The sequence below is a fragment of the Amblyraja radiata genome, chromosome 20, assembly GCF_010909765.2.
Source record: "Amblyraja radiata isolate CabotCenter1 chromosome 20, sAmbRad1.1.pri, whole genome shotgun sequence".
Taxonomy (NCBI): domain Eukaryota; kingdom Metazoa; phylum Chordata; class Chondrichthyes; order Rajiformes; family Rajidae; genus Amblyraja; species Amblyraja radiata.
This window is the reverse complement of record NC_045975.1, coordinates 21,371,594-21,398,284: the sequence shown is the minus strand read 5'-3', so window position 1 is coordinate 21,398,284 and position 26,691 is coordinate 21,371,594. Positions and strand designations below refer to the sequence as shown.

Genomic DNA, 26,691 nt, shown 5'->3' with positions numbered 1-26,691 from the left:
GGTGTAAATGTCCAAACCTAGAGGGCATAGTTGTAAGCCTAGAGGGCATAGCTGTAAGCTGAGAGGGGGAAAATATAATGTAGATGTGCGGGACAGGTTTTTTTTTTCACGGAATGGTGGGGGCCTGGAATGCACTGTCAGGGATAGTGGTGGAGGTAGATATAATAGTGGCCTTTAAGACGCTTTTATATAGGCATGTGAAAGTACAGGGGATAGAGGAATATGGATGATATAAGAGACAAATGAGATCAGTTTAACGGCGTCTTGTTCGGCACAAACATTGTTCCTGTTCTATGTTCTAACCATCAAAGCTCCCCCTCACCTGTATCCACCTATCACTTGTCAGGCTTTGTCCTGCCCATTCTCTCTTCCAGCTCTCAGCCCCCTCCCCCTCCATAATCAGTCTGAAAAAGAGTCTCGTCCCGAAACGTCGCCAATCCATGTTCTGCAGAGATGTTGCCTGCCCGGCTGAGTTACTCCTCCTTGTGTCTTTGAATGAAAATGTCGGATTGGTTAGTAGGTTTGCAGATGACAATGCAATTGGTGGAATTGCGAACAATGAGGAAAATATACAGTGGGATAGTGTCAGAACAGACAGGTGGAACCTTTTTCCCAGGGTGGATATGTCAAGGACCAGAGAGCATGGCTATTAAGTGATGCGTGGGGATTTTTTTTTTTCTTTACACAAAAAGTGGTGGATGACTGGAACGAGCTACCAGGACTGGTGTTGGAGGTAGATATGTTAGTGGCATTTTAAGACGCATTTGGATAGGAATATGGATATGCAGGGAATGGATCACATGCAGGTAGAGGAGATTTGTTTAACTTGACATCATGTTCAGCATAGACTGTGAGCTGAATGGGCTGTTTCTGTGCTGTATCGTTCTATGTTTTAAGTTCCCAGCTACTTTAACCCATTAAACACTGCACCACTCAATATAATTTTTAAGTTATTCCACTTGAGTGTTGAAATGGAAGTGGATTCATTGTCCCACAACTAAAGCTCGCCACATCCCAGTTCTTCATATTTGTTTCAGCCATTATTCCCTTGGCTGTGAAATCAGCAAAAATGTTGTGAAAAATTGAGCAAGTTATTTACTTTGTTTAGATGCCAGAATAAAAGCTTCCATTGGTTAATCTAGGACTAAACTTGTTCAGCATCGCTCCTTGATAACCATCTCTGGCCGACTTTAGCTATTATTTGGAAAGCATCAGGCTGAGGCAGGCCAGTTACTAGATCTTCCAACAAGAATAAACTTGGGGGAAGATTGCTGCAAAGTCCTTAGGGAATTGCATTCAGTTTAGATCATTCTGACCTAAATGTAATGAGATCTTTCAGAGTCTGAAGGCACAAACTGTTCTGCAGATGGTTTAATCTATTCTTAAGAAGAAGATAGTGAACAAACTTGGTTCAATAGATGGTAACTGTCTTGACTTGTTTTTATTGATTGAGAGTCTGTCAGCTGCATAGGATTTTGTTTCATAAAGTTGATAAACAAGATTCTAGGATTTCCATGTTATGTCCAGTACAATGATTATTTATGCTTCAGTAACCAAATTGAATAGAAACTGAATGACAGGACTAATTTTATGCACTAAAATCATTTACCTTCAATTTTCCGATGTAATTTGGCTTTCTCTATCCACCCCCGCACCTTCCCATGTTTCAACACAGTTACTCACATTGTTTTAAGAGCCAGGGCGCTCCAGTCCCTAACTTCCTTCTTTCATGCTCAGACAGTCTTCAGGGTCAGCTGGAGAAGTGTGAATTGCAGCTGATGCCAGTATTCACTGAAGCAAGAAGAAGTGAGGAATTTCTGAGCTTGAAGTACTGTATGTGATAAGTGTCAATGGCAACCTCTGCACCAGAGAATGACTTTTTGCAGTCTGTATTAGCTTTTGGCATTCTGACTGCACACCTACCAATCTGCATGTGCATAGTGTCACAGAGGTGGAGTCATATGGCAAGGAAACAGACCCTTTGGCCCAAATCATCAATGCTGACCAAGATGCCCCATCTTAGCAAGTCCTATATACCTGGATTTGGTCCATATCCCTCTGAACATTTCCTATTCCTAAATGTATTTTTAATATTGTTATTGTACCTGCCTCAACTACTTCCTCTGGAAGCTTGTCTTATATCCCCATCATCCTTTGTGTGAAAAAGTTGCCCCTTAGATTCCTATTAAATCTTTCCCTTCTCACTTTGAACCTTTGCCATCCAGTTCTTGATTCCCCAACCCTGGGTAAAAGACTCTGTGTATTCACCCTATCTATTCCCCTCAAGATTTTATATACCTCTATAATATCCAGCCTCCAGGATTGCAAGGAATCAAATCCTAGTCTGCCCAACATCTCCCTATAGCTCAGGCTCTCAAGTCCTGGCAACATTCACAAAATTCACCTCTGCACTCATTCCCGCTTAATAGTATTTTTCCCACAGCAGGATGGCCAAAACTGAATACAATATTTCAACTGCAGCCTCGCCAACATACTACTGTTACTAATGTACATACCAATGTTATTACTGTAACATAACATCCCAACTCAATTCCCTGTGATGAAGGCCAATGTGCCAAAAGCCACCTTCACCATCCTATTTACATGCAATCTACGTGTACTCCTGAATCCCTCTGCCCAGACCCCTACAGATCATTGAGAGAGTCCAGCCCTTGTTTGACTTCCCAATATGCAACACCTCGCACTTACCTGAACTAAACTCCATTAAGAATTCCTCGGCCCAGTTGCCCAGATGATCAAAACCTTGCTGCAAATCTTGATAACCATCTTCACTATGTACCACCAATTTTATTGTCACCTGCAAAATTACTAATAATTCTTTGTACATGCACTTCCAAATAGTTGATATAGATGACAAATAGCAATGGGCCCTCTCGCTGCTTTTGATAGTATGACATAGATTTCCCAGGGACAGCTATGGTATCACCTGTAGACAGACAGCTGAATGGTTCAGCATAATTTAAATCAGAAAACTTGGTTAAACGGGCAGGCTTTAACAAGTGCCTTGAAACTGGAGAAAAGAGTGGAATCAGTTGAATTGCAGCAGAATCAGTTGTCTCATATGATATTGCCTAAGTGAGCATATGGTAAAAAATTATCATACAGCAGGTCATCAGCTTTTGTCCTTTGAGATTACCTTCGCTATTAGTCATAGAGCCATACAGCATGGAAATAGGCACATCGGCCCAACTTGTCCATATCCCATCTAAGCTAGTCCCATTTGTCTAGCCTGTATGAGTCTCAGCCCCCTTCTCTACTCCTTATACATCCACGACTATGCAACCAAGTACAAATCCATTTCAATCTACAAATTCGTGGACAACACCACTGTTGTGGACCATGTATCAAATAATGACGAGACAGTGTACATGAAAAAGATTGAGAACCTCGTGACCTGGAGTCAAGACAACAACCTTCTTCTCATTGCCAGCAAGACAAAGGACACAGTGATCAACTTCAAGAATCGGAGCGGTACACATACCACGGTATGCATTGACAGAGCCGAAGTAGAGATGGTTGAAAACTTTAAGTTCCTTGCAGTAAATTTCACCAACAACTTCTCCCGGACCACCCATATTGAAGCAATCGCCAAGAAAGCCCACCAACACCTCTACTTCCTTTGAAGGCTTAGAAAGGTCGGCATGTCCCCAACAATTCTCACCAACTTCTACAGATGTGCCATAGAAAGCCATTTATCGGGCTGCATCACAGCATGGTTTGCGAACAGCTCCATCCAAGACCGCGATAACTTACAGAGAATAGTGGATACAGTCCAGACTATTAGACAGACCAATCTCCATTCCATCGACTCCATTTACTCTTCACACTGCCTCAGCAAGGCCACCAGTATAATTGAGGACATGTCTAACCCTGATCACTCCCTCTTATCCTTTCTCCCAACAGGCAAGAGGTACAGAAGTGTGAAAACACACACCTACATATTCAGGGACAGTTTCTTCCCAGCTGTTATCAGGCAACTGAATTATCCCATCAACAACTAGAGAGCAGTTCTGAGCTACTATCTACCTCACTTGAGATCCTTGGACTATTTTTAATCGGACATCACAGGACTTTATCTTGAACTGTACCTTATTCTCTTTATCATGTATCTGTGCACTGTGGATGGCTCAATTGTAATCTTACCGTTGACTAGTTAGCATGCAACAAAAGCTTAACACTGTACCTCAGTACACAAGGCAATAAACTAAACTAAACTACAGCATGAATAGAAAAAGATTTACACGTTTCAAAAATGGTCAGAACAGAACAACTTCCACACATCTTTCACCCAGAATCTAACCCGGGTCTCTGGCGCTGTAAGGCAGCAACCCTACCACTGCGCCACCCCAATTAGATTCAATGTGGTATTAATTCCCATAGAACTAGATTTGATGTTCACATCAATTGTTGGCAACAACATCTTTAAGACATTTCTTTGAGTGAATATATAAACAAAACTTCATTAAGCGGCATCTACTGTTCCTCTCCCAATTTCTTTATCACGATTCTTCTCTGTGAGAGATCCATGTGTTCACCACTGCTAGACCACAATGTATGAACAAAAGCTTATGCCTTTGGAACAAGAGGAATTATTTTCTGGACATGACTGAATGATGTCTGAGCATTTTCCTAAACAATTAGGATCTCAGCGCAAATTAATCATCATACAATTCTTACCTCAGCTGTAAACAACACATCTATTTTATGCCAACATTACATTTGTTCCAATTTGCTGATAACCACAATATTTATGATGAATATTTAACTTTGCATTGCAATGTATTCATTTGTTAAGCTACAAAACATCATAGTACCAGTTTGCATCTACATTCCCACACAGAATGCGTGTGGTCTGATTGAGGTCTTTCAAGATTGGGAGTGAGCAATGCTGGGCAACTCCTACCAAGACGAAAGAAATGTTCATTATCAGTGCATGCTATCCCAACACATCTTGATTAAGTCAACTACTGAGGAGCCTTAGCTACTAGCCTACAAGGGCGGCATGGTGGCGCAGCGGTAGAGTTGCTGCCTTACAGCGAATGCAGTGCCGGAGACCCGGGTTCAATCCTGACTACGGGTGCTGTCTGTACGGAGTTCGTACATTCTCCCCGTGACCACGTGGATTTTCTCCGACATCTTCGGTTTCCTCCCACACTCCAAAGACGTACAGGTTTGTAGGTAAATTGGTGGTAAATGCAAAAAATATCCCTAGTGTGTGTTGGATAGTGTTAACATGCGGGGATCACTGGTCGGCGCGGACCCAATGGGCCGAAGAGCCTGTTTCCACGCTGTATCTCAAACCAAACTAAGCCTATGAGTTGATCAACTGGGAGTTATATGTCATGAATGCGAAGAGGGATTACATTGTTGAGTTCAGTCGCTTCAAGTCTTGTCATTTTAGAGGAGAACACCTTGTTATGGGTAACAACCAAAGTAGAAATTCGTGATCTAACAATGTCTAATGTACATCAAATCTAATCAAATTGATTTTGAAAGGAGTAAAAAAAACATGCAGCATACAATCTCAACACTTTAGAAGTGACTGTAGATTAAACATTCACCATTAAAGCATTGTAATTGTATCTCTAACGCACTTTGTCTGAGCACAGGCCCTCCTTCCTTCACCCCCTAGATGCCTGTAAATTTAAATACCAAATATGCATTCAAATTTGTTTATTAAATTTTATCTGGAAAACTGAAACATTGCACCATCTTTAAGAGGTTATTGAATTCTTGGTCTCGTGGGATCCTATGAGTGTACATAAGAACTATTTTGGCTGATTGTCAGCTGGATGAAAGAGGTTTCAGTTTTTTTCTGACTATAACAGGAAGTGGGTAGAATACTACATAATGTTGCATGCTGTGGGATTGTCTCGGGTTTAAATTATCACATAGGGAAATTTTGGAAATAGTGTTTAGGTTCTAGGACCCTGCTAATAAAGAGTAAAATTATAGTTGGATGTAAATGATCTCACAATAACAAGTGAAATTTAAAGTTTGCAAAGGTCAATTAGAGTTGATGATACTGTGGCAGAGCTGACTTATCCCTATTGCTTTTGGAAACTGACAGTATTAAGAAAGTATTGTTATTACAAGCTATACTAGGGCAGTCTCAAACGTGGACATGGCCCAAAGTACAAAATTGCTTCCTAATTCACCACTAATAAGTAGGCAGCTGGTTTTTGTAGACTGGTTTTTATAGATCTTCAGTTCATTGAACAAGTAGGTGCTTATTGCTATCTTTCACAATAGTGAATTAAAGTTTTTAAATTAGATGTCTCAAAGGGAGTTGTGGGGTACTGAGCAGACATGTGTGAAGGCCACACCTATGATAGAAGAGGGAACCCCCATTCCCTAAAGAATGTGGACATCTCGGATGTTCTGGTATGGAACTCCTCATCTTGGCAGCAGATGCAGTGTAGACGGAGGAATTGGGAGTAAGGGATAGATACTTTGCAGGGGGCAGTGTGGTCCGTAACACTTCTCCTGCTCCCCCTCCCATCAGTCGCAACAGGGACAGAGTCCCCCTAGTCCTCATCTTTATGCCATCTCCAACAGGATCCCACCACCAGCCTCCTCCATTGTTAAGTGAGGCTAAACGTAAATTGGAGAAGCAGCATCTCATATTTCGCTTGGGTGGCTTATAACCCAACAGTATGAGTAATGATTTCTCTAACTTTAAGAAACCATTACATCCCCTCACTCTCGGTCCCTCTCTCACCTGAGTCGTCGTTCTAGTATTACTGTCATCCTGTTGAGTTCCTCTGCCTGTATACTCATTATCACCTATCCCACAGCCAATCTTGAGTTGCTGTTTTCACAGGCCCTGTCCTGCATCTCATGAAAAAAAAGTACCAAGTATTGTATATTAATGTGTACAGGTTTGAAATAATTTCCTGCTAACTAATAATGGATAGCTGCCAAATCTTCACCAGCTAAAACTGAACAAGACACATGGGCATAGAAATGGACTACTCAGAATTGAATGATGTAGACGATATGCAATCTGAGGCAAGATCAAAAAATAAAAGGAAACTTTCAACACATGTGATGACAGAAACATTGTCAATGTTTGAGGTCAATACCCTTCAGATGAGGGTTCAGATGAAAAGTCATTGTCCTGAAATATCAACTCTGTTTCTGCAAAGTTGGTGCCTGACTTGACATTAACATTGTCCATTTTCTTTTCAAAATGTAAACATATTTTTTTTTTTGGCATGAATTGCTGATTATTGAGAGTCTGAATGACAAATATCACTGGTGCCCAGAGATCCTTGAATGGCACATTTTGTGTTTATCAAGCCGGGGTTTTTTAAATTCTACCACATCACAGAATTACTTCTTTTTATTTAATGTCATTTACTCCCAGATACGATTTTTTAAAATCCGCTTTACTCTGCACCAGCATCTTGCCTTGGTCTAGATCTCACCAAAGCAAATTGTTTTCAGTTTTACACACCTGCCATGCCTTGGGGCTTTTTGCTATGCTTACCATAATTTTGCACAGTTTCATGTTACATCAGATTTGTATCCTCAACTTAAAGAGAACTGAGTCATAGATATGAAAATGCCTCATGCTAACCACTGCATCGCCTGAGCTTTCACTAATGTTAATGCAATTTTAAACATGCATTTGGTCAAAAGGTCACAACAAACTGGAAATTACTATAACTAAAACAGAATAAATCACTCTGAAAAACTTTGGTAGAATTTGCCAATACAAAGACCTTTATAATATACAATTTTTTGTTGTCAGTAATTAAAAGCAGACAGATCTTTTGCAGGGCAGATTATTTTATGCGCAATTAATTTAAAAATTAAAATATTAGAATATTGTATAATGGTATTATGAAGTTTTCCTCAAAATGTTACAGAATTTATACACATTGATATTTTAATTATGTGATCTATTCTATAAGAATAATTTGTCCATCCACATGTTACCACCATAAAAATTAATGTATATTATTGTTTACCTCATTTATTTCTGGTAATCACCTATCAATGCCATTCACTAAACCTGCAGCAACTGTGCTACTGTTGCTAAATCTCTCTGTGTGGGAAAATTTACGAGGTGAAGGGATTTGGTACAGAATAAAAAATCTTACAAAAACCTATAATTAGTTATGCAAAACACAACATTCTGAATGCCAAAAAGTCACATACATAATGCAAAGGCAATGAAAATGCCAACTATTGAATATTTGTACATTAACATATCATTTGCAGCATTTTTGTTGTTGTCCTAATCATCACACGATCAGATATAGATGCTGCAGGAAGCTGAGACTAACTGTTTTCAGATAACATGTCATAAGGTTATAAAGAATAGGAGTAGAATTAGGCCATTTGACCCATCGTCTACTCCACCATTCAATCATGGCTGATCTATGTCCCCTCCTAACACCATTCTCCTGTCTTCTCCCCATAACCTCTAACACCTGTACTAAACAAGAATCTATGTATCTCTGCCTTAAAAATATCCACTGACTTGGCCTCTACAGCCTTTTGTGGCAAAGAATTCCACAGATTCACCACCCTCCGACTAAATAAATTTCTCCTCATCTCCTTCCTAAAAGAACGTCCTTTAATTCTGAGGCTATGACCTCTAGTTCTAGACTCTCCCACTAATGGAAATATCCTCTCCACATTCCCTCTATCCATGCCTTTCACTATTCTGTATGTTTCAATGAGGTCCCCCCTCATTCTTCTCAACTCCAGCGTGTATGGGCCCAGTGCCAACAAACGCTCATCATAGATTGACCTCCTCGTTTCTGGGACCATTCTTGTAAACCTCCTCTGGACCCTCTCCAGAGCCAGCACATCCTGCCACAGATATGGTGCCCAAAATACAACACAATACAATTCAATTTATTGTCATTTGGACCACTTGAGGTCCAAACGAAATGCCGTTTCTGCAGCCATACATTACAAACAAATAGACCCAAGACACAACACAGTTTACATAAACATCCATCACATTGCTGTGATGGAAGGCCAAAAAAACTTCTCTCTCCACTGCACTCTCCCCCCCCCCCCGATGTCAGAGTCAAAGTCAAAGCCCCCGGCGGGCGATGGCGATTGTCCCGTGGCCATTAAAGCCACGCCGGGTGATGCAGGGTCGCACACCAGGTCTTGGTGTTAGAGCCCCCGGCGTGCGCTCGCAGAGACCCGCCGCCATTCCAAGCCGCACGGGGCGGTGCTGTAAGGCCCCGCTCCAGGAGCTCTTCAACCCCGCAACTCGGGCGGGAGAAGTCGCCGCTGCAGAAGCCCTGAAAAGCGGTCTCCCTCCAGGGACCCGCGGGCTCCCGGTGCCGCCCGCCAGACCCGCAGTTGCAGCCACCGAATCTCCGGGGGTCGGGCCGCAGCAGCTTCCACCACAGCTCCACCCGCTCTGGACTCGGCCAGCTCCGCGACGGTGAGGTGAGTAGTCGGCACCACAGCCCCCGGTCTTCCTGTTGGAGGCCGCTCCTCGTTGCAGCCCCAACGACAACGGAGACCCGACAAAGAAAAGGTCGGGTCTCCCGTGCAGGGAGAGATTTAAAAGTTACCCCCAACCCCCCCACACCACCCCCACCCCCCCACACACATACCCCAACAAAAATAACAAAAACTACATAAAAACATAGACATAAAATAATAAAAACGCAGACGGACTGCAGAGGCCGCTGCAGACGAGAGTCGCGCCGCCTACCGGTTGCTCACAATATTCCAAATGCGGCCTTACCAGAGCCTTATAGAGCCTCAGCGATATTCCTATTTTTGTATTCAAGCCCCCTTGAAATAAATGCTAGCATTAAGTTTGCTTTTTTGTGCATTAGTTGGCTTGTATTGGGGAATTAAATTCTGACAAGGTAGTCGTGCTTCTAACCTATGGAAAATGACAAGGAGATAATGACAAGGACTGCAATGTCAGGCTAACACTTTGCCACTTCACCGAGTTACTTTGAAGAAGTCAAGAGAAATTCTGCAGAATTTTTCAGTAGAAATAGAAATGTAAGCAGCTGAGGTCGCAATGTCGAACTTGTCCCTCACCTGGTGCTTGTGTCACAAACTGCTTTAGATGCTCCAGCTGCATGATTGGTGCTGGCGTTCTTGTTGGCTGTCATCCTTATCTATCGCCTCAGTGTCCCCGGTCACCTGCAGAGGAAAACGGCAGGTTACTTGGATCTGCACTTCAACCTGATCCCACTGGAATATAACATAACATCGCAACATTGCCAACATTTAACAAAGCTGAAACCTGGCGAGTAAAATGAAAATTATATTTTGCATTTCGGTGAATTGGATGGAAACCTTGAGCATGGATGTAAATAGACAACAGGTGCAGGAATAGGCAATTTGGCCCTTCGAGCCAGCACCGCAAATCAATGTGATCATGGCTGATCATCCACAATCAGTACCCCGTTCCTGCCTTCTTCCCATATCCCTTGACTCCGCTATCTTTAAGAGCTCTGTCCACCTCTCTCTTGAAAACATCCAGAGAACCAGCCTCCACCACCCTCTGAGGCAGAGAATTCCACAGACACACAACTCTCTGTGTGAAAAAGTTTTTCCTTATCTATTGGCTGGCAGTCTGCATACAAGAATTGCTATTTTAGTTCCATACAAACAGACGACAAAACAACCAGCATTTATCAAGTGCCTTTAGCATGGTCAGAAGTTTCAATTTGCTTCCCAGCAGTGTAATTCAGACCAAATTTCACACCAAGCGACATCACGTATCTGGGAAGTAATTCAGTAACAAGGGAAGATGTTATACCTAACCAATAGATTATTTTCTTGATGCAGCAACTTTGCTCTTCTAAGTGAAAAAAATGCACTCAACTTTGCACTTGGAAAAATAGCTACAAGGTTTTTACAAAACAAATATTAACATTGCAATTATAGCCGCCATGCACATGCAACAACTTAGAACTTTAATAAAACATTCAATTATCATATCACATATAGAAACTGCATAAACCTTGGTGCAGTGCCATTCCCTAATCAGGAAACATTTTTGTGTGCCTCTGATCTGCAACAATTTAATTAGTTCTCCTTCCAAATCTGTGCCGGCTGCTTGGTCTTAATCCATAAGTAAAAAGAGAACTTCTGTGTATGGTGGTTGGTGGTCTAAACCGATAATCTATTTCCCTGTAGCACATTACATTGAATTACCACACAATGCCCTATGTCACTCTTTCATATTTATATAAAGATTAGTTTACATTGCACTATCAGTATTTAGTAACTTCCTGCTAACACTTAGCAACCAAATGCGAGAAAACATCCCTAAAACTCAAATAAGTTAATGGAATGATATTTGGAGATAGAGACTGATCACAACACAGTGCATTTGGCACCACTAACTAAATCTCCATTTAAACATATTTTGGTACTGAACTTTACAGAAATGCAAACAGTTTTACGAGGCTGTCATTGTGGAGATCCCCCTGAAACTAGACCATAGAGTCAGAAACAGGCCCTTCGGCCCAACTCATCCATGCTGACCAAGATGCCACATCTAAGTCAGTCTCATTTGCAGTTGTTTGGCCCATATCCCACTAAATCTTTCCTGCCCATTTACATATCCTTTAAATACTGTTATAGTACCTGCCTCAACACTGCTTCTGGCAGCTGGTTTCATTTACCCAACAACTTTTGAGTGAAAAGTGGCCTCTCAGGTTCCTATTAAATCTTGCCCCTCTCACCTTAAACCTATGACCTTGGTTTTTGATGGTTACTATGGCAAGTAATGTTAGAACTTCAAATTAGTTGATTCTTTTTCTTATTGAGTCCACACATAAAATTAGAAGTTGTTCAGCATAGCTGAACACAGTTCTCGGCATCTGCATACAATGATGTCTGTCTTGTGCTTCTTGTAGTGGAAAGATTAGTGTAAACAGGGCCGCGACGTGAATGCTCTTTCCTTGACCCCAATTAGTTGATATCTGCCTTTCTATTCACAGAGGCATCCAAGGCTTTTCTTCATTTGTATAATCTCGAGCTATTCTATACTCATCAGTAACCAACATACCAGGAATAATTATTAGACGTTGTTCAAGTAATGTACTTGGTAGTAAATATTCAATCAGGGTTTTATATGTTGTTGCCTTAGATTCTGACAACATAAAATGTTAATTTAATAGTGGTATAAACCCAAATGCCCAAATACGAGGCAACAACTAATGTGAAGGTCAAATATTACCTATGAACCCAACACCTCCGCTCAGTTCGCAATAACCAACCTGATCTCCCAGTGGCTCAGCACTTCAACTCATCCTCCCATTCCGAATTATGAATTGCACTTAAGCAAACAAAACTTGTTCAAGATACAGCAGGGTTTGCGTCTGTTGTCATGCAAATATTTAAGCTACAAGTGAATTCTTTCCAACGTGTCTTATGGTGATTTTGTGCTTGTCTGGGAGATGCTGGTCAACAGAATACACCGTCGTGCCCTAAATATTGTTATGATAACTTTTTTTAAATATGCTGCATGTACTGTTACCAATAAGTTCAATGATCTATTATTGAAGTCATCTTTGTGTGTCAAATGGTGGGGAAGGGGTGGATTCATGCTGGTAATTAGAACTTTTTTTAAAAAGTCTCACAAGTCAGAAAGATAATGTCATGACAACACGGTCTGAGATAGCTTCGGCGTAGTATTACTGCCCACAATGATCGTGCAGTACCTCTTCCCGCAGACGGCTTCTTTCCTCTCTTTAAGCTTGTGAAGTGACAGTACAGAGACTTGGCATTTGGCTGTTTGTAATGGTTCTCTAGCGTCTTTGGTCTTGAATTCCTACTGGCGCTTGAGAGGAAGGAATGCTCAATTTCTGCCCAGAAGTGATGAAATGTGGTTTAAGACTCAAGTTCCTTTGGAAACCTGCCCACTTGAAGCAGAACTCCTCATTCCATTCACGGGCCATCCACAGATTTCCTCCAATCAGGCTGCTGTTGCTAGCTTTCTTGAAGATTCATCCACAAGCATGTGTGAAATTCCCAGCAGAACTCTCAACTGAAAAAACTGACAAGTCCTGGGGAAGCTCCAAAGTGTCAGTAAACAGAGTGGTGAAGAAGACTTATGGCACACTTGCCTTCATCAGACAGGGCATTAAGTACACGGATTGGGACATCAAGTTACAGCTGTACAAATGTAAGTGAGACTGCACCCGGATTATTGTGTGAGGTTCTGGTCACTATATTGTGGGAAGGATGCCATAAAGCTAGTGAGGGTTCAGAAAAGATTCACTGAAATGTTACCTGAACTGGGTTTGAGTTATAAGGAGAGGCTGGATAGGCTGGGGAGTGAGAGCGGAGCTGCGGGATATAGAGGACACCCTAGTGAGAGCCTCATCTTTAGTAAACGAGGGGAACCCCCGTTCCCTAAAGAATGGGGACATCTCTGATGGCCTGGTTTGGAACACCTCATTCTGGGTGCAGATGCGGCATAGAAGGAGGAATTGGCAGTAGGAGATACAGGAAGCAGGGTGGGAAGAAGTGTAGTCCAGATAGCCATGGGAGTCAGTGGGTTTGTAATAGATGTCGGTCAGTAGCTTGTTACCTGCGATGGAGATGGTGAGGTCTAAAAACCGTAGGGTGATGTCGGAAATGTCCAGGTGAATTTGAGTGCCGGATAGAACTTAGTGGTGAAATGGATGAAGTCAGTGAGTTCTGCATAGGTGCAGGAGATAGCACCAATGCAGTCGTCAATGTAGTGGAGGTAGAGTTCGGGGATAGGGCCACGGTTCTCGAACAAGGATTGATCAACGTAACCTACAAAGAGGTAGGCATAGCTGGGGCCCAAGCGCGTGCCCATAGCTACGCCTTGGATTTGGAGGAAATGGGAGGAGACAAACGAAAAGTTGTTGAGGATAAGGACCAGCTCCGCTAGGCGGAGGAGAGTATTTAGTAGATGGGATTGGTTGGTTCTGTGGTCAAGGAAGAAACGGAAGGCTTTAAGACACTCCAGGTGGGAGATGGAGGTATAGTCATTGGACATCCATAGTGAAGATGAGGGAGTGGGGACCTGGAAAATGGAAGGCAGGAAAGAGACGAAGAGCATGTGAGGTGTCTTGGACATAGGTAGGGTAGGATTTGACCAGCTGGGATAGGATGGAGTTGAGGTATGTGGAAATAGGTTTGGTGGATCAAGAACAAGCAGAAACAATGGGTCTCAATTCGTCCCTTCCCACCCAAACCACTCCCTCCCCCGGTACTTTCCCTTACAACCGCAAGAATTGCTACACTTTTCGCTTTACCTCCCCCCTCGGCTCCATCCACGGACCCAAGCAGTCTTTTCAGGTGAGGCAGAGGTTCACCTGCACCTCCTCCAACCTCATCTACTGCATCCGCTGTTCCAGGTGCCAACTGCTCTACATCAGCGAGACAAAGCGCAAGCTTGGCGATCGCTTTGCCCAACACCTCCGCTCAGTTCGCAAAAACCAACCTGATCTCCCGGTGGCTCAGCACTTCAATTCCCCCTCCCATTCTGAATCTGACCTTTCTGTCCTGGGCCTCCTCCATGGCCAGAGTGAGTCCCACTGCAAATTGGAGGAACAGCACTTCATATTTCGCTTGGGTAGTTTACACCCCAGTGGTATGAACATTGACTTGTCCAATTTCAGGTACATAGATACATAGAAAATAGGTGCAGGAGTAGGCCATTCGGCCCTTCGAGCCTGCACCGCCATTCAATATGATCATGACTGATCATCCAACCTGTGGAATTCTCTGTCACAGAAGGCAGTGGAGGTCAATTCACTGGATGTTTTCAAGAGTTAGATTTAGCTCTTAAGAGCTAAAGGAATCAAGAGATATGGGGAAAAAGCAGGAACGGGGTACTGATCCGCTCTTTCTGTCCTGGATGTCTTCCATGGCCAGAATCAGTCCCACTGCAAATTGGAGGAGCAGCACCTCATATTTCGCTTTGGTAGTTTACACCCCAGCGGTATGAACATTGACCTCCAATTTCAGGTAGTCCTTGCTTTCTCCCTCCTTCCCCTCCCCTTCCCAGCTCTCCCACAGCCTACTGTCTCCACCTCTTCCTTTCTTTTTCCAACCCCCCCCGACATCAGTCTGAAGAAGGGTCTCGACCCGAAACGTCACCTATTCCTTTGCTCCATAGATGCTGCCTCACCCACTGAGTTTCTCCAGCTTTTTTGTCTACATTCGATTTTTCCAGTATCTGCAGTTCTTTCTTAAACATTTCAGAAGACTTGCTGACTAAGTCATTTTTTACCTTTTATGCCAATGACATAACAATTGTTTTTTAATTTATCCCCAGTAGCTGTTTTGATCCCAGACTAGAAGCCTGTGAGCCACTCCATTAGAATGAATCCCTGAGGTATTTGAAGTTTTAATGCAAGGAGTATTCGTAATAAGGTGGATGAATTGAATGTGCAGTTAGTAGTTAAGGAATATAATATAGTTGGAATTACAGAGACATGTTTACAGGGTGACCAAGGCTGGGAGCTAAACATGCAGGGGTCTTTGATATTCAGGAAGGAAAGACAGAAAGGAAGAGGAGGTGGGGTGGCATTGCTGGTTAAATAGGAGATTAATACAATAGCAAGGAGAGACACCAGCTTGGATGCTGTAGAATCGGTATGGGTATAACTGCGAAATAGCCAAGGTCAGAAAACGCATTTTGAAGTTGTATACAGACCACCAAACAGCAGTAGGGAGGTTGGGGATAGCATCAAGCGGGAAATTAGGGATGCGTGTAGCAGAAGTACAGCAGTTATCATGGATGATTTTAATCTACATATAGATTGGGCCAACCAAATTAGTAGCACCGCTGAGAAAGAGGATTTCCTGGAATCTATACGGGATGGTTTTTTAAACCAATATGTAGAAGAACCGACGAGAGGGCAGGCCATCCTAGACTGGGTATTGTGTAATGAGGAAGGATTAGTTAGCGATCTTGTTGTGCAAAGCCCCTTGGGCAGCAGTGACCATAATATGGTGGAATTCTGCATTAGGATGGAAAGTGACAGGGTTAATTACAGGGTCTCTGTACTTAAAGGAGACTTTGAAGGTATGAGACGGGAATTGGCTCAGAGTGGAAAATTATACTTAAATGGTTGACGGTGGAGATGCAATGGCAAAGATTTAAAGACCGCATGGATGAACTCCAAAAATTGTTCATCCCTGTCTGGCGAAAAAATAAAACGGGGGAAAGTGGCTCAACCGTGGCTGACGAGGGAAATCAAGGATAGTGTTAAATCCAAGTAAAAGGCATATAAATTGGCCAGAGGAAACAGCAAACTGGAGGACTGGGAGAAATTTAGAACTCAACAGAAGAAGACAAAGCGGTTAATAAAGGGGGGGGGGGGGGGGGGAAGGGGGGGGGGGGCGGAAAGCATGAAAGAAAGCTTGCGGGGAATATAAAAACTGACTAAAAGCTGCTTTAGATATGTAAAAAGGAAGATTAGTGAAGATACATGTAGGTCCCTTACAATCAGAGACAGGTGAATTTATAATGGGAAACAAAGAAATGGCAGAACAGTTAAACAAGTACTTTGCTTCTATCATCACTAAGGAAGATACAAACAATCTCCCAGAAATACTAGGGGACCGAGGATCTAGTGGGAAGGAGGAACTGAAGGGAATCCATATGTCAGGAAGTGGTGTTAGGTAAACTATTGGGACTGAAGGCAGAGAGCCAGTGGCTGTGGTGTATCTGGACTTTCAAAAAGCCTTTGACAAGGTCCCACACAGAGATTAGTGAGCAAAATTAGAGCACATGGTATTGGAGGTAGGGTATTAACATGGATAGAGAACTGATTGGCAGACAGGAAGCAAAGAATAGGAATTAACGGGTCCTTTTCAGAATGGCAGGCAGTGACTAGTGGGGTGCCGCAAGGCTCGTTGTTGGGATCCCAGTTATTTACTATATATATTAACGATTTAGACGTGGGAATTAAAAGTGACATCCCCAAGTTTGCGGATAACACAAGGCTGGGTGGCAGTGTGAGCTGCAATGAGGATGCTATGAGGCTGCAGGGTGACTTGGATAAGTTGGGAGAGTGGGCAGATGCATGGCAGATGCAGTGGATAAATGTGAGGTTATCCACTTTGGTGCCAAGAACAGGCAGGCAGATTATTATCTGAATGGTGTCAGATTAGGAAAAGGGGAGGTGCAACGAGACCTGGGTGTGCTTGTACATCAGTCACAGAAAGTAAGCATGCAGGTACACCAGGCAGTGACAAAAGCTAATGGCATGTTGGCCTTCATTGCGAGAGGATTTGAGTTTAGGAGCAAGGAGGTCCTATTCAGGTAGTCCTTGCTTTCTCCCTCCTTCCCCTCCCCTTCCCAGCTCTCCCACAGCCTACTGTCTCCACCTCTTCCTTTCTTTTTCCAACCCCCCCCCCCCCCGACATCAGTCTGAAGAAGGGTCTCGACCCGAAACGTCACCTATTCCTTTGCTCCATAGATGCTGCCTCACCCACTGAGTTTCTCCAGCTTTTTTGTCTACATTCGATTTTTCCAGTATCTGCAGTTCTTTCTTAAACATTTCAGAAGACTTGCTGACTAAGTCATTTTTTACCTTTTATGCCAATGACATAACAATTGTTTTTTAATTTATCCCCAGTAGCTGTTTTGATCCCAGGCTAGAAGCCTGTGAGCCACTCCATTAGAATGAATCCCTGAGGTATTTGAAGTTTTTTTTATACTTCTGGGCATTTGAATTTATGTTATGGAGTGTTATAATGCAAGTTTGAGTTAGGGTACATTAAAACAATGCTTCTGCAGCAAAACAGTGTGCACACAAAAATTTATTGTAGATACCGATAATGTTGGAACACTCTGCAGCATCTATAGAACGAAAAACAAAACTAACATTTCTGGTCCAAGGCCCTTTTTCAGAATTGTGTTGGACCTGAACAGATACCTCTATTTCTCTTTCCACACTTGATGGTTGACCAAAGAAGGGGATGGCTGGAGGCCGGCAGCAGCCTGGGGTTTGCCTGCATCAGGGACCGTTCATAACAACTGGAGCGTGGACTGGACTTGGAAAATGATGCCGAAACATGGCGCCTTTTGCATGCAGGCTCAGTGGACTATTTCTGTACAATTGCTAATCGGGGATCGTATGGCAATACTCTCCTGGTCTGTTGGTAAGAAAATAATTTCACTGTGCTTTTGCACTTCACACAGGTGACAATAAAGCACCATCGATTGATTGGTTGTCTGCTAAGTGTTTTACAACAGTTCTTGCTTATATTTCAGATTTTCAGCAGCTGCAGTTTTTATGATTTTCATTTAATTTAACAACATCATCTTGCATCTATTATAACATTGCGAAACCCAGGATTGTTTGCTAAGAACCTTAAACTAAAGGCCCTTCTCTTGGCTGGACAAATGTCATGTTTACTAGTTTGGAAGAGTATCATTTTTGTTTCAATTGTTAAAGGGTTTTTTATTAAATCACCACCATATACATAACTGCAGCCTGCAAATTGGTGTCATTTCCACATGTTATATATTATTCATTGAGAACATAGTTTGGGCAGTTACATGCACAATCCTCAACGAGAACAGGCTGTACTTAATGACTTCATTACAGTCACAGTAGCTATTTTCGTTATAACTAAAATAAGCTGCTACATTACAATACAATTTACAACTTTCTTTCTCAGTTATAAAAAGGGAAACCTGCAGGTGGTGGTGCACTCTACGACTGCTGCCCTTGTCCTTCTTGATGGTAAGGATTATGGATTTGGGAAGTGCTGTAGGAGCAGCTTGGGTATGTAACTGCAAAATAGGACACAAAGTACCAGAGTAACAGAGGTCAGGCAGCATCTCTGGAGGGAGGTCAGCCAGCATCTCTAGAGAACATGGATAGGTAATGTGTAGCAAGGAACTGCATATGCTGTTTTAAACTGAAGAGAGACACAAAGAAATTGAGTTATTCAGCAAGACCAGCAGCATCTCTAGAGAGAAGGAATAGGTGATGCTTCAGGTTGAGACCCTTCTTCAGACTGAAGGATCTGAAGAGTCTGAAGAAGGGTCTCGATCTGAAAAGTCACCCATTCCTTCTCTCCAGAGAAGCTGCTTGTCCCGCTGTTACTCCATTTTTTTGTGTCTATCCATGGATAGTTAATGTTTCAGATCGAGCCCCAGAGTGTACAAACTAGCATGTGCAGTTCTTTGTTTCTACTATGTAACTGCAATGGATTTTCTAAATATTAGCTTGGAGGAGGATACAGACATTACTTTGCTCATCTTTCCCGTGAACTGTGGACCATTCTAATGTAGCAACACCCACATAGCTATAAACACACAGGTCAGTAACTTCACTGAATTTTAATTTCAAGGACAATAAGGAATGCACCATGTTTTTCCATGCAATGAATTAAGGCAACATTGTACCTACTGTGAACTTCAGTCAAAATCTCAACCATTTCTATTCTCAAATGTTATTCTAATTTGAAGTCATACAATATTTTGTTGGCATTATTCAAAAGGTTTTCTTACTACAGTGGACATGATTATGATCATAACATTTTTTCCCCTAATACAGCGGCACGGTGGCGCAGCGGTAGAATTGCTGCCTTACAGGGCTTGCAACGCCGGAGACCGGGGTTCAATCCCGACTACGGGTGCTGCCTGTACGGAGTTTGTACGTTCTCCCCGTGACCGCGTGGGTTTCCTTTGAGATCTTTGGTTTCCTCCCACACTCCAAAGATGTACAGGTACTGCAAGTAGGTTAAATGGCTTGGTGTATGTGTAAATTGTCCCTAGTGTGTGTAGGATAGTGTTAGTGTGCGGGGATCGCTGGTCAGTGCGAACTCAGTGGGCTGAAGGGCTTGTTTCCGTGCTGTATCTCTAAACTAAACAAAAAATACTCTTCCAAAGGCCATAGGGCAGATGTCTGTCCGCTCTCTCTGCAATTTAGTTCCTCAAGTCAACAGATTGTAAAGAATACCCACAGTACTTTTTATTCTTCTCAAACAATCAAACAGCACATGAGGCCAGCATTGCTGGGCCACTTGATTGTGTGCAACATTAATCACACTTCCCATCCCTTTCCTTAAAGCCCTGCTTGTATTTTTCAATTACTATGAACATTTCTCAGCTGAAATCTTTTATTTTATTTATTTTTTATTTTAGTGAATGAAAATCTCACTGCAGCAGTAGATATTTGTATAAGTATTTAGAGTGTGGTATGACTAATGGAATAGCAGAGTGCTGGGAAGCATTAGCAGTAAAGTGAAATAGAAATACGTGGACAAGACAAGTTCATTCAGAACAGTACACTGAGCAGCAAGGGCATGACTGCTGAACTTTTACCAAGTTTAATAAAAGGACATTGACCTGAATAGTTTACTCTGGTGATAGACACAAAATGCTAGAGTATCTCAGCGAGATCTGCAGCATTTCTGGATAGAACAAATGGGTGACGTTTCGAGTCGAGACCCTTCTTCAGACTGAGAGTAAGGGGAGAGGGAGACACAGAGATATGGAAGGGTAAGGTGTGAATAACGAGACATCAAAGGGGATGAAGTTTAAATAAAATGTGGAATAGGTCATTGTTAGCTAGGGAAAGTAGACACCGAAGCCTACAAAGATAATGTTTATTCAGGAAGACAGTCAAACTGGTCGAAGAACTAGGGGGAGAGAGGGAGAGAGAGGGAAAGCAAGGATTACTTGGTTAGAAAAGTCAATATTCATACCGTGTGATTGCAAACTGCCCTGGTTCTCTTCTTGCACACGCTATATTCCCAAAATATTCTGTATCTGCAGTATTCTGCTTCTATAATAGGCACATTGAATTTTACTCATTGCTGTATTGTGTTAATATCAATTCCTGCAGATTAGGCAAAGATGAAAAATATATTCAGCACAGGTGGAATAAAATGCATCAAGAAACGATGATGATGTTTATTTGCACGATTCAATAATACTTTGAACCATTGGATAATCTGGCTGAAGCAGTGTGGTATATTTGACATTGTGTAAAAAGTGCATCCAATATTATTCTCTAAGATTTATTAATCCTTTCAGATTTAAAATAATAATTATTAATTTTCCCATGGAAATGGAATGCTGAAATCTTGAGAGTTGTGCAAAATGTTGTCATTAAAAAAATAATCAACTTTCATTGCAAATGTATGGTTTCATGTTCAAAATGCTGAGTGTAAATATTATGAAAGCCCTTCCCACTGTATAATTAGGTCATGATAAACATGACACAAACAAATTCCTCTGTTAACTTGGACTGATTGCAATCAAACACAAATTACAGGAAATGTTTATATATTTTCAAAATTTTCATAGCACTTCTTATTTCTCAACTCTGATTTCAGCTTCCCTCAGTTTTTACTGTTAACTGCCCATCTTCTTTGAGCAAAACATGTGCAATCGGTGCCAATGTGGGAGAGACTGCAAGAACTAAATGGCTAAATCTTTGTCAGCAGCGTAAACACCAAAAACAGCACCACCCTTCATTTTACTTGGTCTCCAAAGTAAATTGGAATCTACAGTGCCCTCTATAATGTTTGGGACAAAGACCCATCATTTATTTATTTGCCTCTGTACTCCACAATTTGAGGCCATTTTTATACATTTTGGTTTCACTATGTAGAAATCACAGCTGTGTTTATACATAGTCCCCCCATTTCCAGGCACCATAATGTTTGGGACACAGCAATGTCATGTAAATGAAAGTAGTCATGTTGAGTATTTTGTTGCATATCATTTGCATGCAATGATTGTTTGAAGACCGCGATTCATGGACATCACCAGTTACTGGGTGTCTTCTCTGGTGATGCTCTGCCAGGCCTGTATTGCAGCCATCTTTAGCTTACGTTTTGGGGGCTAGTCCCCTTCAGCTTTCTCTTCAGCATATAAAATGCATGCTCAATTGGGTTCAGATCGAGTGGTTGACTTGGCCACTCAAGAATTGACCATTTTTTAGCTTTGAAAAACTAATTTGTTGCTTTAGCAGTATGTTTGGGATCATTGTCTTGCTTTAGAATGAACTGCTGGTAAATGAGTTTTGAGGCATTCATTTGAACTTGAGCAGATAGATAGCAGATAAACATCAGAATTCATTATGCTAGTACCATCAGCAGTTGTATCATCAATGAAGGTAAGTGAGCCAGTACCTTCAGCAGCCATGCATGCCCAGGTCATAACACCCACACCACCGTGTTTAACAGATGAGGTGGTATGCTTTGGATCTTGGGCAGTTCCTTCTCTCCTCCATACTTTGCTCTTGCCATCACTCTGATCAAAGTTAATCTTCGTCTCATCTGTGCACAAGACCTTATTTTCCAGAACTGTGGTTGCTCTTTTAAGTACTTCTTGGCAAACTGTAACCTGGCCATCTTATTTTTGCAGCTAACTAGTGGTTTGCATCTTGCAGTGTAGCCTCTGTATTTCTGTTCATAAAGTCTTCTGCAGACAGTGGTCATTAACAAATCCACACCTGACTCTTGAAGAGTGTTTCTGATCTGTCAGACAGGTGTTTGGGGACTTTTCTTTATTATAGAGAGAATTCCTCTGTCATCAGCTGTGGATGTCTTCCTTGGCCTGTCAGTCCCTTTGCGATTAGTAAGTTCACCAGTGCTCTTTCTTCTTAATGATGTTCCAAACAGTTTATTTTGGTGAGCCCTAGGTTTGTCTCTAACAGTTTTATTCTTGTTTTTTTCAGTCTCATAATGCCTTCTTTGACATTCATTGGCACAACTTTGGTCCTCATGTTGATAAACAGCAATAAAAGTTTCCAAAGGTGATGGAAAGACTAGGTGCTGAGAGCTCTCTTATACCTGCATTAAGGAAGCATTTAAACACACCTGAGCAATTACAAACACTAGTGAAGCCATGTGTCTCAAACATAATGGTGCACTGAAATGGGAGGACTATGTATAAACACAGCTGTAATTTCTACATGGTGAAACCAAAATATATAAAAATACCCTTTAATAAAATCTGACAATGTGCACTTTAACCACATGTGATTTGTTCTATTACAAATCTCAAATTGTGGAGTACAGAGGCAAATAAATAAATGATGGGTCTGTCCTAAACATTATGGAGGGCACTGTAGTTTCCTTTGATACCTTTGCTCTTATTCCCATTGCCTTTATTGTCACAAAGTCATAGAATTATACAACATGCAAACAGGTCATTCTTCACAACTTGTCGACACTAACCAGTGGTCATCCTTCCATTTTAATCATTATAGACTGTTCCAAATACAAAACTGTTATTCCAGCACACTCAAATGGTGATGGGCTAGCAGGGTTTCTGGCCTGTCAGATGCTATATTGCTGACACTCCTAACAAATTTATATGGTCACTTATACAATGGCAAGGCCAAACGTAGAGATTGTTTCGCTGTGCACCTTTGCTTAGTCCGCCTGGATCTACCTGATATCACAGTTGTCAAACACTTTAATTCCCCTTCCCATTCCCACACTGACCTTTCTGTCCGAGGCCACCATTGTTAGAATGAAGCTAAACACAAATTGGAGGAACAGCATCTCATATTTCACTTGGGCAGCTTCGATCCACACCAGTTTGCCTACAGAGCAAATAGGTCCACTGAGGATGCCATCGCCACTGCTCTTCACACTGCACTGACCCACCTCGAACACCAGGGGAGCTATGTGAGGATGCTTTTCATTGACTTTAGCTCCGCCTTCAATTGCATCATCCCCAGCAGACTGGTCACCAAACTCATGGATTTAGGACTCTCCCAACCCACCTGCCTCTGGATCAAGGACTTTCTGTCTAACCGCCCCCAGACCGTCAGACTGGGCCATCACCTCTCCACCCCCATCACACTCAGCACCGGCTCCCCACAGGGCTGTGTGTTGAGCCCCCTCCTCTACGCCTTCTACACCCACGATTGTGCCCCCGCCCACTCCACCAACACCATCGTCAAGTTTGCGGACGACACGACTGTGGTTGGACGTATCTCAGGAGGAGATGAGACAGCCTACAGGGAGGAAGTCCAAAGACTGGCAGCGTGGTGTTCAGACAACAACCTCATCCTAAACACCACAAAAACAAAGGAAATTATCATAGACTTCCGTAAGAACAGTGCAGCCCCCAAACCCCTATTCATCAATGGGGACTGTGTGGAAAGGGTCTCAGACTTCAGATTCCTGGGCACACAAATTACGGAGGATCTCTCCTGGACTACAAACACCACCACAGCAGTCAAGAAGGCCCAGCAGCGACTCTACTTTCTGAGGATCCTCAGGAAAAACAACCTGGAGGAGAAGCTGCTGGTGTCCTTCTACCGCTGCTCCATCGAGAGTGTGCTGGCGTACTGTATAACCACATGGTATGCCAGCTGCTCTGCAGCGGACAGGAGAGCCCTTCAAAGGGTCATCAACACCGCACAAAAAATCACTCGCTGCCCACTGCCTTCCCTGAAGGACATCTTCAGGTCTCGCTGCCTTGGCAAGGCAGCCAACATCCTGAAGGACCCTTCCCACCCTGGACACAACCTGTTCCACCCGCTGCCCTCTGGCAGACGGTACAGGTCTTTCAAAACTCGCACAAACAGACTCAGAGACAGCTTCTACCCCATAGCCATACGTGAACTTAACAATACAAAATAAGAAATAACACTCACATTCAACTGAATGGTTCTACCTCAGCTGCTATTGTTATTTATCTGTAATTTTTTTTTATACAGGTATGTATATATATATTTACCTTTTCTTATATATTTAAAATTGCTCTTGTGAATCGCACCGTGGGATTGACTTTTAAATTTCGTTGTACCATGTGCAATGACAATAAAGAGATTTATTCATTCATTCTTTATTCATTACAACCCAGTGGTATATTGATTTCTCTAACTACAAGTAACCCGTGCATTCCCTCTCTCTCCATCCTCCCAAGTTGCATATCCTTTATTCATCTTCTATCTATCTATACTATTACTAAAACTCTCATCTTCCGGTATGCGTTGTTTTTAAAATTGCTCAAAAACGGTACCATATATCGCTAGGATTTTACGTCACCTTACTCACCGTTCTCCTCAGCTCCAAGCGCACCAAGTTTTCTTCCAATCGGTGAAATATTACAAAAGTTATTGGTCTGTTATTCGCCGGGACAGCGACGCTCCTTCCGGCACCCGTTGTCAATCACCGACGCCGAGAATAAAGCTGAAGGAGCGGACTGTGGGTTGTGTTCGCAGGTGGGGGCTGGGAGTGTGACAGGCGCTGGGGACGGGAGCCGCTTAGTGAGTCCGGAGCTGGGTCCTGGAGCCGGTGAGTGCGGCTGGGGCTGGAAACCGGTAAGCCCACAGAATTCCCATAGATTTGTCAGGCAAGATTCCTACACAAAACCACGCTGACTTCAACCTCAAGTAAGAAAACAGAAAATGCCTTATTACACAAAATATAGGGGAGTAAAATTGTGACTTCTGTCTTCATATAATCTTCCTACAGCAGTTACCAATTCCATTTATATTATCCTGCTTCAGAGGATTAGGAAAAACATATTTTAGAGGATTTTAGAGGATTAGGAAAAGCATATTCTCCTAAGGCACAGTAGTCTTTCCAGTTAGTGATTCTGTTGGAGATAGTTGGAGGCCTGTCTTGGGGACTGAATGGTGAAAATCTAATAAAACTGAAGACTTGTTTCTCTGCTGACTACATGAATCTTACATACGTTTAAGGTTGTCAAGTAAAACAACATTCATTGATATGGAAGATAGACACCAAAAGCTGGAGTAACACAGCGAGACAGGCAGCATCTCTGGAGAGAAGGAATGGGTGACTTTTTGGGTTGAGACCCTTCTTCAGAGGTATCTTTAACATAGCAATGGGAGCCCTAAGTAACTCAAAATAACTACACCAAGCTACATTTGAAAATAATAGTTCAAATGCCCATATGAATATGCAGATAGATCCCACTGAGTTACTCCAGCATTTTGTGTCTACCTTCGATTTAAACCAGCATCTGCAGTTTTTTCCTACACAGAGAAGATCAAGTAGACAGTTCCTTGAAAGTGACACCGTAGGTACTGAAATTAGAAAATTATGTAACAGTTGTACAAGACATTGGTGAGGCCACATTTGGAGTATTTTCCGTTTTGGACGCCCTGCTATAGGAAGAATGTCATAATGCTGGAGAGAGTAGAGATGACTTACAAGGATAGTGTCAGGACCTAATAGCCTGAGCTACATGGAAAGGGTGGGCAGGCTAGGACTTTATGCCTTGATGGAGATGTATTTAAGAGGCTGGTAGATAACCACATCGATATGCAGGAGTATGGATCACATATAGACAGATGAGTTTACTTTATCTTGGTATCATGTTTCACGCAGACATAGTGGATTGAAAGGCCTGTTCCAGTGCTCCACCCGCTGAGTTTCCCAGCATTTTTGTCTACCTTTCTATCTTCTATGTTTCTATAGGGCAGCCTGGGGGCGCAACGAGGGCAGCACGGTGGCGTTGCTGCTTTCCATCGCCAGAGATCCGGGTTCAATCCGGACTATGGATGCTTGTCTGTCTGTCCTCCACCCCCATCTCCCTCCTTGTCTGTCTGCCCTTGTTTGTACGTTCTCCCCATGACTGGAGCGGGTTTTGCTCCAGGCACTACAGTTTCCTCCCCCACCCCAAAGACGTACAGGTTTGTAAGTTAATTGGCTTTGGTAAAATTGTTAATGGCCTCTAGTGTGTGGAGGATGGTGTTGGTATGCATGGATCGC

The 26,691-nt window shown here is 42.5% G+C and overlaps 1 protein-coding gene across 2 annotated transcripts in view; it reads right to left on the bottom strand.

The window, feature by feature from the left end:
- The window catches only part of dennd2b (DENN domain containing 2B), a 217,559-nt gene that overhangs the window by 81,763 nt on the left and 109,105 nt on the right, over positions 1-26,691 (bottom strand). For both annotated transcript variants that reach the window (XM_033038988.1, XM_033038987.1), the window contains exon 2: positions 10,057-10,161. In XM_033038988.1, coding sequence (XP_032894879.1) covers positions 10,057-10,130 — 74 coding nt within the window. In that variant the 5' untranslated portion in view covers positions 10,131-10,161. The remainder of the gene's footprint in view (positions 1-10,056; positions 10,162-26,691) is intronic.